The sequence below is a fragment of the Sinocyclocheilus anshuiensis genome, unplaced genomic scaffold, assembly GCF_001515605.1.
Source record: "Sinocyclocheilus anshuiensis isolate Anshui unplaced genomic scaffold, SAMN03320099.WGS_v1.1 scaffold2285, whole genome shotgun sequence".
Classification (NCBI taxonomy): Eukaryota; Metazoa; Chordata; class Actinopteri; order Cypriniformes; family Cyprinidae; genus Sinocyclocheilus; species Sinocyclocheilus anshuiensis.
In genome coordinates, this window is record NW_015552762.1 from 43,480 (window position 1) to 64,215 (window position 20,736).

General features: G+C 36.9%; 1 protein-coding gene across 3 annotated transcripts in view; it reads left to right on the forward strand.

Moving 5' to 3' along the window:
• LOC107667878 (excitatory amino acid transporter 1-like) overlaps positions 1-20,004 on the forward strand; it is a 22,448-nt gene extending 2,444 nt beyond the window's left edge. For 2 of the 3 annotated variants that reach the window (XM_016459608.1, XM_016459609.1), the window contains 8 exons: positions 1,960-2,097; positions 6,974-7,178; positions 7,261-7,303; positions 7,403-7,674; positions 10,853-11,086; positions 13,375-13,569; positions 14,298-14,432; positions 19,408-20,004. In XM_016459608.1, the coding sequence (XP_016315094.1) occupies positions 1,960-2,097; positions 6,974-7,178; positions 7,261-7,303; positions 7,403-7,674; positions 10,853-11,086; positions 13,375-13,569; positions 14,298-14,432; positions 19,408-19,618 (1,433 nt within the window). In that variant the 3' untranslated portion in view covers positions 19,619-20,004. Of the gene's footprint in view, positions 1-1,959; positions 2,098-6,973; positions 7,179-7,260; positions 7,304-7,402; positions 7,675-8,791; positions 9,040-9,121; positions 9,165-9,263; positions 9,536-10,852; positions 11,087-13,374; positions 13,570-14,297; positions 14,433-19,407 lie in introns of those variants that run through there. The other variant, XM_016459610.1, reaches the window with a different exon arrangement.
• Positions 20,005-20,736: the final 732 nt, after the last annotated feature.

Genomic DNA, 20,736 nt, shown 5'->3' on the forward strand with positions numbered 1-20,736 from the left:
CATTGAACTTTGGGCAACCCCTCTCTGTATCCCACTTCGCTTTCTGTCAACTAACTCCTTTCGTAATAAAGACAAAAAAAAAAAAACGGCAAAAAAAAATTGTTAAAAATATAGAATTGTGAATCTCAAAATGGCCAAATAATGGCTGATTAAAGGTGGGTAAGCGATTTCTGGTAGCCAATGCTGACATTTGAAATTACCAAAACAAACACGCCCCTACCCCGAAAGGGTCTCGCCCCTATTTTGATAGCTCCTCCCCACACATACGTACACAACCCAGGCAACGATTAGTTCTGTGAAACAAAGCAAAACCAATGTTACACCGTGTCTACACCGGACGCGAGTGACGCGGCGCGACAAAATACTATGGAACTCATTATAATCAGTGATGCTGTCTACACCATAGATATATATATACATATCTATGGTCTACACTGGATGCAGCACGACACGACAAATCCCCGACAGAAAACTGCTGCTGCGTTCTGTTCATGACGTATTGACACAAATTTCAAATGATTTTCAACGGTCACTTTGTCTCGTCCAGTGTACTAGACAGACTTTAGCTGTTGCGGCGCAGACACGGTGTTACTCACCTATCGAGAAGAAACCAAGCAACCTCGGCATCCGATCGCAGGCCTTCTGCTCCTTGAGTTCTCTCCAGCGCTGGAAAGCTGATCCGATATTTACACGGGTCCTACTTCTTGCCTTAAGCCTTGTTTTGTTTCCGCAAACGTTTTCCTCTTTTGTTTTTTATCCGCCATCTCTATCTTTCTGTCGCTCAGCTCGGCTAATGTCCGTCCTGTTCACTGAACTCTCTCTCCTCCACATCATGAGTAGACACGCCCCTTACTGCTGATTGGCTACAAGTTTGTTTTGCTATTCGGCCCGAATCAGTTTTCTAAAGCGTTTTTGAAAAATCGCTTACCCCACCTTTAATCTGCCTAATTTCAATGAATTGCTTAATGTTTCAGGGAACATATTTAATGTCATACAGAATTATTCAGCAAGTATGTTGATATGCCATCATCATATTCAACATCTTATATATTAGATTTCATTTTTCAGTTTTTTTTTTTCACATTGGATGTCGTAACAAAACACTGAACCTCAGCCTTTTAAAAAATCGTAAAGAATACTATTAAAGAATTTCATTAATGAACATTTAAATTGAATTTTTATGATAATTGTGACCCTGGACAACAAAACCAGTCATAAGGGTCAATTTTTCGAAATTGAGATTCATACATCATCTGAAAGCTGAATAAATAAGCTTTCCATTGATGTATGGTTTGTTAGGATAGGACAATATTTGGGCGAGATACAACTATTTGAAAATCTGGAATCTGAGGGTGCAAAAAAAATAAAAAATCTAAATATTGAGAAAATCATCTTTAAAGTTGTCTGAATGAAGTCCTTAACAATGCATATTACAAATTAAAAAATTAAGTTTTGATATATTTACGGTAGGAAATTTACCAAATATCTTCATGGAGCATGATCTTTACTTAATATCCTAATGATTTTTGGCATAAAAGAAAAATCTATAATTTTGACCCATACAATGTATTTTTGGCTATTGCTACAAATATATCCGTGCTACTTAAGACTGGTTTTGTGGTCCAGGGTCACAATTTGGAACCAATATGATTTTTTTTTTAATTCAAAATAATATCCCGTTTCTCTTTGGATAACATTATAATTGGTTCTAAATTGTGACAGAAATTCCATTAGCTTTTCTTAAGTTTGTTTTGACACAGTCAGTATTGTGCTCTGACTTTAGCACTGACACAGTACAACATACTTAGACTATTTCACAATCATAACATTCTTTTTCTTCTTCTTCTGTTTCAGTTCATAAACACGTTACATAACCTAAACACTCAAGCTAAAAAAATGCTAAATGCAAAAAGTATTTTTTACAAAACAATTAAAGGTGCATGTGTGTTTCTCTCACAGGTATAATTCTGGGATTCGGACTGCGGCCGTATAAAATGTCCTATCGAGAGGTGAAGTACTTCTCCTTTCCTGGAGAGCTGCTGATGAGAATGCTGCAGATGCTGGTGCTCCCCCTGCTGGTGTCCAGTTTAATCACAGGTACGGGCCGCTGCGGCGCCACCAGGCACTGACCAGTGACCAGACATGGGCAACTCTGCCAGCTAAAGCCAGAACTGCATGAGTCTGAGATAAACACATGATGCAGGGGACGGGCCAAATCTAATCTGGTCAGGCTCAAAGGGGACGACAGATATTGTTATGTCACTCATGCGGCTGAAGCAATTGTGTTTTTTTCAGCTGTAAATGTATTTGCAAATTGATTTTATAGATACCAAAACCATATATAATAGTTTTAAGAAGAATTCAGTTCGTTTTGAGATCTTCAACAAGGCTAGTCCAGCTTCTAGGCCTGTTTTGCTTCTAAATAAATCTTAAGGAAGGTTAACATAGGTTCTCTAAGCAGTTCAACCCGTTTAAGAAAAGGGGGGCAGGTGAGAGTGTGTGTGAGGTCAGTGCTTTGATGCTCACTTTCCAAACAGACAAGAGGTCAGAGGTCAAAGTGACCATACAGAGAAATGAACAAAAGCTCCTTTCAGTCAGCTCTCTCTCTCACACACACACACTTTCTGTATAAATAGCATTTGCTGCTTTCCAAATAAAGCTGCAGATAGTTTCCAGGCAGATTGATGGCTGCTGTGCAGATTTATGGATTGCCTATGGAACAAACAGCTTATATAGAATAAAAAAGACAATGCTTTTAGTTTGTGTACATCTTTGTGCTGCTTTTATGCTATAGAGTCCACATGAAACAGCATTCACGAGTCATTTCACTAACATGAGTGAAACATGATATTCAACAAGAAAAACTATGGCAGGACTTGATTTTATATAGCAGAAATTGATCGGATTGTGAAAAGTGGTTGTTACATACCAGATGGCTGGAGTGAAGGGGTTAAAAAGTAAAAGATATTCATGATTTCCTCAGAAAAGGAAAGAGGTGGAGCACATTATTACATTTTGATGAAGGATGATTAAAACAAATTGTTTTTTCTTTGGAGTAATGTTGACTTTGGAATGCCATTTACCATAGGACCAGAAATGTGTATTAAGTAAATAGAGTCTGTTTTAATTTAATATTGACTTATTGCAACAGATATACAGATATAATAGCAGCTGTCTTTAAAGATCTTATCAGATGTACGCTGTTTGTTTCGGTCTTGCTCTCAGTTGCACAGTCACAAGTCTGAACATCAATGACACAGTACACTCTTAAAAATAAAGGTGCTTCAAAAGGTGCATTCACAGCGATGCCATAGAGGAACCATTCAGTCAAAGGTTCTTTAAAGAACCATCTCTTTCTTACCTTTTTATAATCTGAAGAACCTTCTTTCGCCACAAAGAACCTTTTGTGAAACAGAAAGGTTCTTCAGATGTAAGGTTCTTTATGGAACCATTTAGACAAAAAGGTTCTTCTAATGCATCGTGAAGCACCTTTATTTTTAAGAGTGTAGAGGTCCATTCAGATCAAACACTCAAACATAAACACACACACACACACACACACACTCGTGTGGTGCATCATAGCATGTCATCGGGTCAACCAAATCTGTAAAAGCCAAAACAAGGAAAAACTTTAGAGGCGACGACCAGTGACACTGATTTGAAGATCTTTGAGAAGCATTGTTTAATGGCTCCCTGTATGGAGGACCAAACCTGCAGAAATGACAAATAAATAAATATATAGATAGATAAATAAATAAATGTAATAATAGGAAAATTAATAAAGAAATAAATGACTTGATAAAACAAATATAGTTAATTTGTAATCAAATTTAATCCTGAATGTATTTTTTATTACTTTTTTCCTTTGTATTATTTTCTGTATTCATTTTTATTTGTTATATATATATATTTTTTTTTACATTTATTTTTATTTTATTTTACTTATTATTTCGTTTATTTTTATATTTATTTAATATTTATTTATTCATGCATTTATTTATTTTTTCATATTTATTTTTTCATATTTATTTATTCCCACATGTATTTATTTCCAGATTTATTTATTCATTTATTTCTTTTTACTTTTCCGTGTGCAACATGGAACTGAGGGAGGCGGTCTTTGCGAGCTCCGGTGAATCATTGGTTGAGAGCTAATGCAGAAGCTTCAGATCAAACTAACGATAGAGATCGGAGTTTGTGGGATGAACTGGAGAGAGTTCTAATTTTCACAGATTCATTGTCACACTCCACTCGGAGCACGGAACGAGGAGACATGGAGCTAGGAGCCGAGGTGGAGCCGCTGGGTCTACGGGCCGAGGCGGAGTTGAGGGATACTCCAACCCCGGCGACGCTGGAGGATGGCAGTCCCGCGGGGCTCGCACCTCAATGATGGTGGGCTGAGGGCGAGCGGAGGGGCTGCGGGAAATGGCTCTCCGTCATCGGTGGGCTCAGGCTGATGCTCCGTAACGCTGGGAGATGGTGGACTGGGCTCTGGGACCAGAGTGGATCTGGCGAGATCATCCACGGGGCAGATGGTGAGTGGCGACCCGTTTCTCACCAGAGTCCACTCCACGAAGGCGGCGAATTCCTCCCGAGGACCATCTTCGGACGACAGCGCTCTGCACTCGGCGTTCAGGCTTGCGTCATAGAAAGAGCAGAGCGCGTCGTCCGGGTAGCTGGTGATGTTAGCGACCAACAGGAACAGTTTGGTATGGTCCTCGAGAGCTTTGTCTCCCTGCTCCAGCAGGAGGAGGAGGAATTCGGGGCGAGTGAAGGGATCCATGGGGACACAACGGAAAGAAAAACACTGGGAGAAAAATGGAAACAAAACGGAGGGTACAAACGGAGGTAACTGTTTAGGTCGGTTCTTCTGTCACACTCCACTCGGAGCACGGAACGAAGAGACACGGAGATAGCTTCAAACCACAGTCTTTTAATAATCCAAACACAAGGGGTACGTAGGAGACACAGGAACACATAGAATGACGTTCAGAACCGACAAACACTGACTGAAAGGACTAGGGCTTTTAAACACAGGATAATTGGGGGAAGAACTAGACACACCTGGAATCAAATTAACACAATCAACAGGAAACAGAAGCTGGGTCACAAGGAGCAAAAACACACACAGACAGGTCCATAACCCTGACATTCACATTATTATGTCGAATTATTTTATAGCGACTGAATTCAGCTACTTATCCTGACAGTTTCGTCATTACGCCCAGAACCATCATCGTTGTCAATGAGATTCTAGGTTGCTTAATATAATCCACCTTCAAATCTATGATATTCTGGCCTTTTGATATGGTTTGAATCTGGTTTTCCACCACTCTATTGTCCACCATGTAAAAATCATAAGCCCAGTTTCTTAGAAAGTAGTACCAAGCCTTTCCTCAAAATTTGAGGAATTACTCAAATCACCCGCTGCAGTTTAATATTTCAGTTTAGAGCTCTAAATATTTGATTAAACAACTACTTGATGGAACATGATTAAATTTATCAGTAAATTCTGGCTGTTCGCTGATGGCCACAGAGAGTGAGCTCTCATTAGAGAGTTTCTTTGTGAGGGTCACACACAATTCCTCTTTGAAGACTGTGTTTGTGTGTGTGTGTATATGTAAGGTAATTACTCTGCAGTATAGGAGAATAAGACTTTATAAGACTCATGCAGGGGAAGTCATCGTTACCATGGAGACGAGAACTAATGAGAGCAGCAGGACAAGAACATGACCTGTGCAGAAGGTTCCCAGGCCACTGTGGGGTGTAAAGCTGAGGGGTTTTTATGGGGTTGGGGGCAGTTAGATCACTACTTAGTATCACACATGCACACACACATAATAATGGAAGACATACATAGTTCAATACAATGGCTGTTTCAGTCCTATAGAGAGAAATGCTGAATGGCAGTCGTGGTCAGTGACCTTCAGGAAATATACTGTCTGACTGCTATACAAGCTATTGTTGTTGAGCATCAATGTAGAGACTTTCTTTCTTTACAGTACCAATCAATAGATTAGACACACTGAATTTGACAGATTTTATGTTTGGTCTAAAAGCTTCTACTTAAATTACTTTTGTAGACAAACATAAATTGTACTTCCTTAAAAACGTGTATTAAACAACTATCGACTGAAGTGTGAAGGAAAATCAGCCAAAAAACTCAAATAAAAGAGAGGTCACTACATTATTCCTACACTACTCTATACTACATATTCCTATAAGATTTTTTTTTTCCACCAAAATGTTAAGCATCACAGTTTTCAACATTGATAATAATAAGAAATGTTTACTGAGCAGCAAGTCAGCAAATGATAATGATTTCTGAAGGATCATGTGACACTGAAGACTGGAGTAATGATGCTGAAAACTCAGCTTTGCATCACAGGAATAAATTACACTTTAAAATATATTACAATAGAAAACAATTTTTTAAATTGTAAACATATTTCACAATTTTACAGTTTTTACTGTATTTCTGATCAGATAAATGCAGCCTTCATGAGCATTAAACATTAAAAAACAAATTGCTAACACTTAATTTTAAGGATCAATTCTCACTATTAACTAGTCGTTTATTATCATGCATATTACTGACATATTGGCTGTTTATTAGTACTTATAAAGCACATATTAATGCCTTATTCTGCATGACCATATTTTAGATCCCTTAATCTTACCCCATACCTAAACTTAACAGCTACCATGCTAATTATTAATAATCAGCAAATTAGGAGTTTATTGAGGTAAAAGTCATAGTTAATAGTTAGTTAATAGTGAGAATTGGACCTTAAACTAAAGTGTGACCAAAAATCTTACGAAACCTAAACTTTTGAACTCTAGTGTAGAATGAGCAGGTGTGTCCAAACTTTTGACTGTCACTGTATTTCTAATATAATATGCTGTTGCTTGCATTACTATAGGCACTGTATGCATTACTATAATATTGCAGTTTGACGTCACCTGTGTGCAGGCATGGCTGCTCTGGACAGTCGAGCTTCAGGGAAGATGGGTGTGAGAGCTGTAGTTTACTACACCACCACCACTATCATCGCTGTGTTCATCGGGATCGTCATGGTGCTCATCATCCACCCGGGAAAAGGCTCTAAAGACGAATTCACCAAACAGGAGAAAATAGAACAAGTCAGTCCAGCAGATGCCTTCCTTGATCTCATCAGGTATGAAGTTCATTTTTAATTTACATTTTTATTATATCTGTTTTTTTTCTTTTATAACTTTATATTTGCATTTTTTTAACAGAAACATGTTTCCTCCTAATTTAGTGCAAGCTTGTACGCAACAGGTAATGTTTTAATACGAGTTTTTAATGCACAAGTACCACTAAAAATCTAGATGATAAACACAACCAAGTAACTCTTTCTATTCTCTCTACCCTCCTCAGTTTAAAACTCAATATGGCAAGCGAGTGGTCACAGTTAAAGTTCTGGTAAACGAGACATTGTTCAGTTTGAATAACGGGTCACAGGAACTCAAACGTGAAGAGGTGATACCAGTGCTGGGAACGGTTAATGGAATCAACGCGCTTGGACTCGTGGTCTTCTCCATGTGCTTTGGCCTCATCATTGGGAACATGAAGGAACAGGGTCAACCACTACGGGATTTCTTTGACTGTCTAAATGAGGCCATCATGAGGCTTGTTGCCATTATCATGTGGTGAGTGATTTAGAGTGGGAACGTTTTCAGCTTTGAGCACATTACGTACTTGGTTTTATCAAACAGTGTTTTTTTTTTTTAATTCATGAAAACCACTGAAAATATGGTAAACCAAGTCATGGGCATGGCCCACCAGATTGTTTTTGTGATTTTAATTTCAGACTTACTGAAACAATAGCAATTGAAACATAATGAAATTGGAGGAAAGAGTAAACAATTGGCACTTATATAATAAATAATGGAATAATGAATTGAAATGAATTAAAAAGAATCAGTTCAGAAGAGTCTTTTTTTGTTGTTGCATGAATTGATGAAACCGAATCATACAAATGCCTGTCAGATATCATGTTGTTAGATTATAAATTACTGTTGCACATTGCTTTTTGTTGCATTTGTGAACATTTTAGTCGCCATCTGAAGTGCCGCGAGGCAAAACATGACCATAGAAAAACACTTTGCAAAGAAAAAAACAGAGAAATCCATCTATTCATTCATTTGGCAGTTAAAAATTGTGTCTGATCATGTGACACTGAAGACTGGAGTAATGATGCTGAAAACTCAGCTTTGCATCACAGGAATAAATTACACTTTAAAATATATTACAATAGAAAACAATTTTTTAAATTGTAAACATATTTCACAATTTTACAGTTTTTACTGTATTTCTGATCAGATAAATGCAGCCTTCATGAGCATTAAACATTAAAAAACAAATTGCTAACACTTAATTTTAAGGATCAATTCTCACTATTAACTAGTCGTTTATTATCATGCATATTACTGACATATTGGCTGTTTATTAGTACTTATAAAGCACATATTAATGCCTTATTCTGCATGACCATATTTTAGATCCCTTAATCTTACCCCATACCTAAACTTAACAGCTACCATGCTAATTATTAATAATCAGCAAATTAGGAGTTTATTGAGGTAAAAGTCATAGTTAATAGTTAGTTAATAGTGAGAATTGGACCTTAAACTAAAGTGTGACCAAAAATCTTACGAAACCTAAACTTTTGAACTCTAGTGTAGAATGAGCAGGTGTGTCCAAACTTTTGACTGTCACTGTATTTCTAATATAATATGCTGTTGCTTGCATTACTATAGGCACTGTATGCATTACTATAATATTGCAGTTTGACGTCACCTGTGTGCAGGCATGGCTGCTCTGGACAGTCGAGCTTCAGGGAAGATGGGTGTGAGAGCTGTAGTTTACTACACCACCACCACTATCATCGCTGTGTTCATCGGGATCGTCATGGTGCTCATCATCCACCCGGGAAAAGGCTCTAAAGACGAATTCACCAAACAGGAGAAAATAGAACAAGTCAGTCCAGCAGATGCCTTCCTTGATCTCATCAGGTATGAAGTTCATTTTTAATTTACATTTTTATTATATCTGTTTTTTTTCTTTTATAACTTTATATTTGCATTTTTTTAACAGAAACATGTTTCCTCCTAATTTAGTGCAAGCTTGTACGCAACAGGTAATGTTTTAATACGAGTTTTTAATGCACAAGTACCACTAAAAATCTAGATGATAAACACAACCAAGTAACTCTTTCTATTCTCTCTACCCTCCTCAGTTTAAAACTCAATATGGCAAGCGAGTGGTCACAGTTAAAGTTCTGGTAAACGAGACATTGTTCAGTTTGAATAACGGGTCACAGGAACTCAAACGTGAAGAGGTGATACCAGTGCTGGGAACGGTTAATGGAATCAACGCGCTTGGACTCGTGGTCTTCTCCATGTGCTTTGGCCTCATCATTGGGAACATGAAGGAACAGGGTCAACCACTACGGGATTTCTTTGACTGTCTAAATGAGGCCATCATGAGGCTTGTTGCCATTATCATGTGGTGAGTGATTTAGAGTGGGAACGTTTTCAGCTTTGAGCACATTACGTACTTGGTTTTCTCAAACAGTGTTTTTTTTTTTTAATTCATGAAAACCACTGAAAATATGGTAAACCAAGTCATGGGCATGGCCCACCAGATTGTTTTTGTGATTTTAATTTCAGACTTACTGAAACAATAGCAATTGAAACATAATGAAATTGGAGGAAAGAGTAAACAATTGGCACTTATATAATAAATAATGGAATAATGAATTGAAATGAATTAAAAAGAATCAGTTCAGAAGAGTCTTTTTTTGTTGTTGCATGAATTGATGAAACCGAATCATACAAATGCCTGTCAGATATCATGTTGTTAGATTATAAATTACTGTTGCACATTGCTTTTTGTTGCATTTGTGAACATTTTAGTCGCCATCTGAAGTGCCGCGAGGCAAAACATGACCATAGAAAAACACTTTGCAAAGAAAAAAACAGAGAAATCCATCTATTCATTCATTTGGCAGTTAAAAATTGTGTCTAAAATCTAAATGAATTGTTAGCATTGACTTGACAGTTTAAACGGCAACTTATTTATATGCCAATTTATGTCAGAATTTCAATTTGTGTCTCTTTACATGAACAAATAAATGCTTAATAGCTCAATAATTTAGTATAGACCACAACAACTTAAGTTATAGCTATAAACCTGGTTGCTTTTGTAGTTAATTTTATTATAAATTTGTTCCAAATTTGATGCTTTCACTCTCTGGTAATCATGACTGTGTTTGTGTCATAAATATCACAAGAATATCTATGCCTGTTTCTGCCAGTTAAAGTAGACAGAAGATTTTACGAACATGAAAACCATCAAAGCACGGTTCCTGGTTCATCTAGAATCCGACAGGGCCGAAAAAAGTACATGCAGTGCAGTAAGGAAGTCAGTTGTGAACTCAATAACGGCTCTGAACGATTCACCGATTGAATGAATCTGATTCAAAATCTGCTAACTCACGATTGAGTTTGAATTTGTTTTGTGAATCTTTTTTACTGACTCGATTAAAAAGAATCAGTTCAGAAGAGTCTTTAATTTTTTTTTTTGCACGAATTGATGAAACCGAATCATACAAATGCCTTCTCAACTGTCAGATATCATGTTGTTAGATTATAAATTATACGGTTGCACATTGTTTTTTGTTGCATTTGTGAACATTTTAGTCAAAACATGACCATAGAAAAACACTTTATTAACTTAGGTTCACATTCTTTGTCTTCAAGTATACGTTTTCCGCAATTTTTTTCTGTAACGGTAATAAATATCTAATGTGTTTTCCCACCTCAGGTACGCTCCTCTCGGCATAATGTTCCTGATTGCTGGAAAAATTGTTGAGATGGATGATATATCAGAAATGGGAGGCCAGTTGGGCATGTACACCATCACAGTCATCATTGGCCTACTGATACATGCAGTCATCGTACTGCCTTCGCTTTACTTCCTTGTGACGCGGAAAAATCCATTTGTGTTCATCGCTGGACTTCTGCAAGCCCTTGTCACTGCACTCGGTACCTCATCCAGGTGAGCTTTTAAATTGAAATACATTTCAAATGTATATATTTAATTTACCACAGAGCTTGCTTCATTTCGATACGGATATAACTGAAAATAATGATAAGATGTTGATTCAGTAGCCGCTCTCAACAATTAAATTCAGTAAATGAATCATCAAACGGATTCAAACCGGAGACTTATTGAGCTATCCATTAAAGGGATAGTTCACCCAAAAATTTAAATTACCCCATGATTTACTCACCCTCAAGCCATCCTTGATGTATATGACTTTTTTCTTTCAGACAAATGCAGTCAGAGTTATATTAAAAATGTCCTGGCTCTTCCAAGCTTTATAATGGCAGTGAATGGGGGTTAAGATTTTGAAGCCCAAAAAAGTGCATCCATCCAGCGCATACCTGTTAACCCTCCCGTTTTTCCCGGGATTCTCCCGTATTTTACCTTTCTATCCCACTATCATCCCGTTTAAATATTTTCCCGTATTTCTCCCGTATTTTTAATCTTTCTATAAAAAAATCCCACTGGGCGTATTTTATATGTTTGCTACATTCGACTCCGGTAAAACTCCCGTAATTTGTATGGCCCAAACCTCATTAGGCCTATATCAGGGGTAGGCAAGTTCTGTCCTAGAGAGCCGCACAGAGTTCAGCTCCAACCCTGAAAAAAAAAACTCACCTGCCTATAGCCTTAGTAATCCTAAAGACATTGATTAGCTTGTTCAGGTGTGTTTGATTAGCCCTCGCATCCCTCTCACACAATCGACACATAAAAATGTCGCCCTGTCTCCCGAATTTTGGGACCCAAATGTTGACAGGTATGATCCAGCGCAGAGGAGAGAGCAAAACAAAACACCAGTCACGAATTAGACGTATAAAACAAGGTTTGTAAAGAAAAATGTTGGAGGATTTCGATATAAGCTAAGAGGACCCTGTTTTTTCTTTGCTAAACAAAAGAAACTTTGCTTCCTTTGCTCTCGAGACTGGCATATTCTCACCGGACATTAAGCTACGCCTATGTCCTATGTCAGGGGTAGGCAAGTTCGGTCCTAGAGAGCCGCAGTCCTGCAGAGTTCAGCTCCAACCCTGAAAAAAAAACTCACCTGCCTATAGCCTTAGTAATCCTGAAGACATTGATTAGCTTGTTCAGGTGTGTTTGATTAGGGTTGGAGCTGAACTCTGCAGGACTACGGCTCTCTAGGACCGAACTTGCCTACCCCTGTCCTATGTCATCCGCTGGAAAGCCACTCTCTAGTGCAGGGCTGCCCAAACTCGGTCCTGGAGGGCCGGTGTCCTGCAGAGTTTAGCTCCAACTTGCCTCAACACACCTGCCTTTAAGTTTCTAGTATGCCTAGTAAGAGCTTGATTAGCTGGTTCAGGTGTGTTTAATTGGGGTTGGAGCTAAACTCTTCAGGACACCGGCCCTCCAGGACCAAGTTTGGACACCCCTGCTCTAGTGATTGCACGTACGACAGTTAGCGAAAGCTTACGGTTTATAAAGTTTTAAATATGGATATTTTTCTTACAAAAATGCATTGATTAGCTTCAGGAGGCCTTTATTCACCCCCCGGAACCATGTAGAGCACTTTTTTATGATGGATGGATGCGGTTTATTGGAATTATATTGGACTATTGAAAAAAAGCTTGGAAGAGCCAGGACATTTTGGCTCTTGCAAACTCCGATTGCATTCGTCTGAAAGAAGAAAGCCATACTGGCTTGAGGTTAACTTATGGGGTAATTTTGATTTTTGGATGAACTTTCCCTTTAACTTGAGCCAGTGTTCATGGTACCGGCTCATAAGAGTAATTGATTTGGAAATCAAGTTTGTCACCCTGTATGTTTTTGAATCACTATGTGAATTGGCTTGTAAGAGTCATTTGTTCGTGAATCGAATTATGCTGGTTGCATAGTATGTTGTTTTGGTGCCCAGTACGTGAGGGCAACTTAACAGAAAGACGTTTCTTGACATCAGGTGCTGTACACTGTTTTTATTTCATCACATTAAACACAGACCGTGAACTCTCATTCATAACACAAGTAAATGTGATTTATTTTGCTTTAGCGCTACTGCAAAGCGGAGCATGAGATTTTCGCTACATGCTTAAAAGGGTTAGTTAATATTTACTCACCCACTACATGCTGTTCGTATATGTTCTCATTTGGACCATTTATTTATTTTTTGGTGCCTTTTGGATCTTGACAGGCCGTTGTGACTCGCCACTGGAAAAAGTTGTCAACATTTTCCTTTTGTGTACATTTTCGAGTTTTGAACATGATGATGACAATTTATTTCTCCCTAGCTCTGCCACCCTGCCCATCACCTTTAAGTGTCTAGAGGAAAATAACCATGTGGATAAACGTGTAACCCGTTTTGTGCTGCCTGTTGGAGCGACAATAAACATGGATGGCACCGCTCTGTATGAGGCTCTGGCTGCCATCTTCATTGCACAAGTCAATGACATGGATTTGAACTTTGGAGAGATCCTAACCATCAGGTACAGTTAGGACGAAAAAAGGACATTTATTCAGTTAAGGCAAGACACCATAAAACGTTTTGGTAAACATTTTAACTAATATCACCATAGTTGCCTAGCTGATTAATCACAGTACATTATAAATTTTGTATTACAAGTGTTCTGAAATGTTATGTTTAAATATGCACATTAGGTGTTGTCTAATTAAAAATGCCCTAATTTGCATACAGTTGCAGAACAAAAATATGAACCGTGAATAAAGCCAGGTGCAAAGTTTATTTTTCTGTTTTTTTTTCAAGAAAGATTTTGGATGTCTTTTTTTTTATCTCTCCATAAATCCAAAAATACCATCAGAAAAAAAACAAACAAACAAAAAACCCCCCACTGTTTTAGGAATAAAATAAAATAAAAAAACCTTCAGAAAAAACTATATAGAGTGCTGCTGAAGTGGAGATTTCTGACTCAGTGTGTGAAAAAACTAATTTTGAGAAAAAAGCTTTTAAAAATCTACAGATGCAAATAGATAGTGTAATAAAATAAACACTTAAACATTTATTTTTGATGTTATATTTTTACTAGTCTAAAAGAAGACGTTACTGAAGTAGTTGACCAGTGCATGAAAAAAAAAAAACAATGACTTTGCCTGTAGTGATTTGCCTTAAATGTAGTTGATTTTTCACACTATTAAATTATTTATCTGACTGAAACCAAAAATGATTTTTGAATGCATGCTTTGTATAATTTTAAAGCATCACTGCAACAGCAGCCAGCATTGGTGCAGCTGGAATCCCTCAGGCTGGCCTGGTTACTATGGTGATAGTGCTGACCTCTGTAGGACTGCCCACCGATGACATCACTCTAATTATCGCTGTTGATTGGTTCCTGTGAGTATTTTTTTATTTTAAGTATTATGACAAATGCCGATCAACCCGCATACCAATGTGTACTTAAATTTTGCACATTAAACTGGTAGAGGAGAAGGTATTTGAAGAACTACAGTCATCAGTTTTAACAAACAGACAAGAGTTCCCACTGTTATAAAAAAACTAGAAATATTAAAGAATTTTCAGATTGTGATTTCAAGTAATCATGTACTCGTTCTATGCGAATGTACTGTATGCGGATATGCGGAGTTGAACAAACTGATATATACTTATATAACTTTATATAAAGAGCTGGGCGATAGTGTAGTTACATTTTTGACGAAAATAAAAAAATAAATATGCAGTAAAGATTTGCTATATAGTTTATATTGCGTGTACTGCATATATGTGAATAAAGTTTGATATAATATACTGTATATCCAACTTTGTGTATCTTACTGTATATAGAGCTACAGATGCAATAATATAGTTTACATTTCGTGATGATTTAAACAATCAGCCTGTTGAGATTTGCTATATAGTACACGTTAGTATGCTGTATGTATCTAGGTAAGGTTGGATATAATTATTGTAGTTGTATAATTTGTTACTAATTGATTAATTAATTATTAAAGGTAGGGTAGGCGATTTCAGAGAGGCTAGCAATAGCAAGCTAGCTTTGTAAATCACTCTCCAAAACCACGCCTCCTCCAAAACATGAACGCACACAGGCAGACCAGAGGCTAAGCAGCTACACGATAAGAGACTACGTTGTTGGAGGGTTGAATGCAACATTGTCAGATTACCTCACATCTCATTGGTGAGAAAACATTACAGTACAAAGCACATAATATTACAATAATAACACCTTCCATTCTAGCTTGGTCTGCAATAGTATAATGGAACGCGCTGATGACGTATCATGTCTGCGCCAACAGGGTGCATGGAGGTATACAAATACATACGTTGACAGGCAGATGGGACAGCCTATCATAGCCCTCGGATCAAGGGATATGATTGGACAAACATTTTATGGTCCTACACCTTCCACAGATGATATAAATACATTTAGATCACTTAACTTAATGATTGCTATCGAGGAGACTTTCAACCAGCATAAGAAAAAATGTTTTTGAACCAAATCACCTACCCTGCCTTTAATTTGTTATGTGGTGAATTATGAGACCTGGTTTTGTTCAGATTTTGTTCAGTTTGTAACAATTTCCAGGCCTTGTGTAAATTACTTTACTTAAAAAGTAATAGAAAGTTTTATTAAAATATGAATAAAATATTTATAATTAATACAAATTAATAAAATAATTATTAAAAATTAATCCAATTAAAATAAAATAATTAAATTAAATATGTTATTGTTCATAATTAAATATGAACAATGAAACAATGAAATATATGAATAATTAAATATTAATTATATTATATCACAATATAAATTATATTCATAATGAGATAATTCATAATAAATTTATAATATTCATTTTTTTCCTCCAAGTTAAGCTTAATGGCTTCAACAGCTAGTAATGGCTCTTTGTGACTATAACCTCTATCGAACCTCTATATAATTTTTTTTTAAATGTCGATCAGCATTCATAATCCAGAATGACTGGAAAAGTCATGGAAATGTATTGATCAAAAGCTGTGGGAACCCTGAACGGGAGAATTGGCAGAACTTCAGGGCTGAGCAGCAAAATATTATTATTCTTATCATTTCATTTTATTTATAGGCGCCTTACATGACACTCAAGGACACCTTACATTGAAACAATCAACCTTAAACAACAATAATAATTATTACAGCCTAAACAGACCTAATACAAGCAATCACATAAAAGCATGCCTAAAAAGATGGGTCTTAAGGCGAGATTTAAAAACAATAAGAGTTTCACTATTTCGCACATCCTGTTGTAACGAGTTCCATAAATAAGGCGCTGTATGACTAAAGGCTCGAGACCCCATAGAAGTTGTGCGAATTCGAGGGAGAACAACAGTGAGTACAGAAGATGATCTTAGAGTGCGAGTAGGAGTGTAGATATGAAGAAGGTCAGATAAGTATGGAGTAAGATTAAATGTAATTAAGGAGAAGGATTTTAAATTCAATACGGTATTTAACCAGGAGCCAATGCAAGTGTTGTAACATGGGAGTAATGTGTTCAGTTATAGGAGTTCTGCAAATAAATCGTACAGTTGAATTCTGTACTAGCTTAAGTTTATGGAGAAGCTTTGAAGGCAGACCATAAAAAAAATCGTTACAATAATCAATACGTGAAGTGACTAAAGCATGAACAAGGATCGCTGTGCTCTTTACTGAAAGAGCCAGACGAAGACGATTAATAATGTGGAAATATACAGAGCGAAATACACTATTTATATGTGCTTTGAATAATAAAGTACTGTCAAAGATAACACTCAAACTTTTAACCTGTTTAGAGACAGACACTGGAAAATTATCAATATTCACTGAGGAACATTTAGTTTTTTTTTACATTTTTTAACATTTAGTTAATAGTCTTACTACTATTTAGTTTAAGAAGATTTGATGTAAACCACTCTTTAATCTCAGCTAACAAAATCTGAGTGGATAGACGGAGGAAAAGTAGAGGTGGGTTTGGAGGACAGGTACAGTTGGGTGTCATCAGCATAATAGTGGAACTGAATACCAAATTTCTTAAAAATATTACCAAGAGGTAGAAGATAAATAATAAATAAGAGAGGACCCAAGACTGAACCCTGCGGAACCCCAATAGTAACATATGAAGGCTTTGATGTAAACTGCTTCAACTGTATAAATTGAGTACCAAGTTAGATAAGATCGAAACCAAGTCAGGGCAGTGCCCATGATTCCAATAGACTCCAATCTGTCCAACAAAATACTGTGCGAGATAGTATCAAATGCTGCGCTCAAATCAAGCAAAATAAGTATAGATAGAAGTCCTGAATCAGCAGCTGCCAATAAATCATTGGAAATCTTAACTAATGCAGTCTCAACACTATGATGTGAATGAAAGCCAGATTTAAATTGCTCATACAAACTATTATCAGAAAGATGATCATGGACCTGGGCTACAACAATCCTTTCCAGTATTTTAGAAAGAAACGGTAGATTTGAAATGGGGTGAAAATTATAAAAGTTACTTGAATCAGCCCCTGGTTTCTTAGGTATAGGAGTTATCACAGCAGTTTTAAGTGAAGATGGAACAATACCAGAAACAAGCAAAGAGTGTATAATGTTGGTAATTAAAGAAGAGAGATAAGGTAGACAGGCTTTAATCAAATACGTTGGAAAAAGGATCCAAGCGACAGGTAGATTTAGATTTTTGAACAAAACGGACTACTTCCTCCGTGCTTGGAAGTTTAAATGTGGAAAGAGTAGAAATTGGAAGTTGGTCAGAACAAATATTAAAAGCACAACAAACTAAATTTGATGCAGAAATTTGTTGATGAATATTTTTAATTTTTCTATTTAAAAAAAAAAAAGACATTAAAGCTTCATAAAGATCAACAGAGTACAAATGAGAAGGAAAATAATCCGGTGGCTTTAACATTTTTTTACCACAGAAAAAAGGGTTCTTGTGTTCCCTTCACCAGAATTAGTTATTGTTATTGTTATAGAATTAAACTGACATAATAATCTGTTTTAGCTGTAGAAAGAGCTACCTTATAGTTATGCATATGCTCCAGAGTACAGTTCTTTATGTAACACAAGTCCAGTCCTGACATACAAATGCTCCAGATGACGGCCCTAGACTTTAACTGCCGTAGCTCTGGAGTGAACCACGGAGCAGAATTAACAAATGAAGCGGTCCTTGTTTTCAATGGCGCGTGAGCATCTATCATTTGGAGTCCAGACAGAGTTGTATCGAAAAACCAGTTCATCTGGAGTTGAAAAATGACCATTCATGAAAGGGTGGCAAGACCTTCTGCAAAAACTGAGACATCAATATTCTTCCGAAATGTAATGAAACGACATAGATTGAACATGAATACAGGTAACTGAGCATTAAAGGACACCAGCATATGATCTGATAAAGACACATCGGAAATAGTGCAATTAAAAGGAATTACACCTGCAACACACAAGATCCAGCGTATGACCTTTTAAATGGGTAGGAGAATTTATAAATTGTTTTAAACCAAAGCTGTCCAGGCATGATAAAAAAATCCCTTGTAGATATGCTACCTGCATTATCAATAAGAATATTAAAATCCCCAAGCAAAATCACACTAGGAGACAATGAACAAAGATAAGTTAAAAAGGCAAAAAAATTCATGTAGAAAAACAGAAATTACCTTAGGAGGACAGTATACAGTAGCAAAAATTGTAGGAATTGACCCATTAATTTGCAGAGCATCTGACTTAAATGAAGTATATTCTGGCAAAGATATATCTGAAACTTTCCACTTCTCATTAAATAATATCGCTAGACCCCCTCCGCGACCATATGCACAGGGTTTGCAGGTGTAAGCATAACATATTCTATCTTTCACATTCCATAACCCATAATCCAATTGTATATGGCCATGCAACATCTGCTTCCAATGAGTTTAGGACCCATTGAGCAATACACCCATATTCAATAGCATGTTCTTGCAACCTTTACTCTCACCGCATTCAGAGCAAAACAGCAGTTGCTGAATTCAAGTTCAGTCAGGGACCTTGTCAGATTATGTGCTGGTTAAAGCAGCGTACAGAACAGAAGAGGCATTGTGAGGCTTAGAAGAGGCCTCAGACTCTGAGGAACCTTTATACTAGGAAAGATGGGTCAGCAAAAACACCACACAAGATGGAGGAACTGTTTTTCTTAAGCGGAAACTACATGAGGCCCTCAGAACACAACAAAGGCTCATGTGACATCCAGATGTGTAAACCAGAGAATGAATCCCCATTGATTTTGATAAGAAGTTGTGTGGTATACTTGGACCAAGCACAGCATACTTCCACCATGAAAATTAATCCGTTTGTTTTCATCTGCTATTTCAGAGATCGGCTGCGCACCACCACTAATGTTTTGGGCGACTCCATTGGTGCTGGCATTGTGGAGCACCTGTCACGTCACGAGCTGCATGGTACTGATCCCGAGATCGGAAACTCCGTAGTGGAGGAGAACGAAACTAAGAAGTCATATCAGCTCATCTCTCAGGAGAGCGAGTGTGAGAATGCCAAGATCCCTGACAGTGAGACCAAAATGTAACTGCCTGTTTCCTGAGGAAAAACTGGAGTTTTTTGTACAAATACTAGTGACTTAGTCAGACACTAGTCTGATATTCATTTCAAGTCTTTTTATATGCCTGTCAAAGACAGTTCCAAATGTGTTGAAGTTCAAGCAGAGATGGACATGTGTGGTCCACTGTTGTCCTCTTTGAACTGTTTTATTGTAGAATAAATGGAATAGAATTGATTTCATTAGACAGAATTGTATAAATTTTCTAGATGCAGGTTTGTTTTTGTTAATTCAAGAGAAACTGAAGGTCATTATGGAAATCATTTGTTCACAATGCTTCTAGTTGTGCTGGGAAAATAAACTGATTTTGAATAAACAAAATGATTTCAAAGGATTTAAAAAAAGAAGAAATAGTTCAGCATTTTTAAGCATTTTTCAACTGGTTATAAACCACATGGGATGTTTTGGCAGCCTAAGTTGGAACGTGAGGTTGTGAGTCCAGAAACAACAGTATAGTGCGATGTTTCCATGTTACACAATTACAGCAGCCTTTATCTGTAAAATAAGATGGAATCTGTGAAGTCACTCTGACCATGTATGACTTGTTTTGGAAAAAATCTTATTTCAAGCCTTTTATAGATGACTGTCAGTTTGAAAAAAATAAAGAAATCTATAAATAAAAAAGAGCATTTTGGACTGCTCACATTACAGTTTCGTCGATGCACCCTTAACAGGTTAGTGATTCTTATGATATTTATTTTGTACCCTCTGCAGTGAATGGGTAGTCGAAACAACTGATAAAAACATCAGAATAATACACATGACTCCAGTCCATCAATTAATGTCTGTACATATTTCTCTCCTTATTCATACAAGATAACTTTTTCATTGGAGAAAGCAATAATATGAATAGAGAACTCATGTTATCCTAAAGCAACAGTTTGAAGTTAAAAACATAATCTTGGCGGATGTGTTTCTTACAAACACAGCTTTTCACTGCACAAGATGTTAATTGATGGAATGGAGTGGTGTGGATTACTTGTGGATTATTGTGATGTTTTTATCAACTGTTTGGACTCTCACTCTGACGGCACCCATTCACTGCAGAGCATCCATTGGTGAGCAAGTGATGTAATGCTACATTTCTC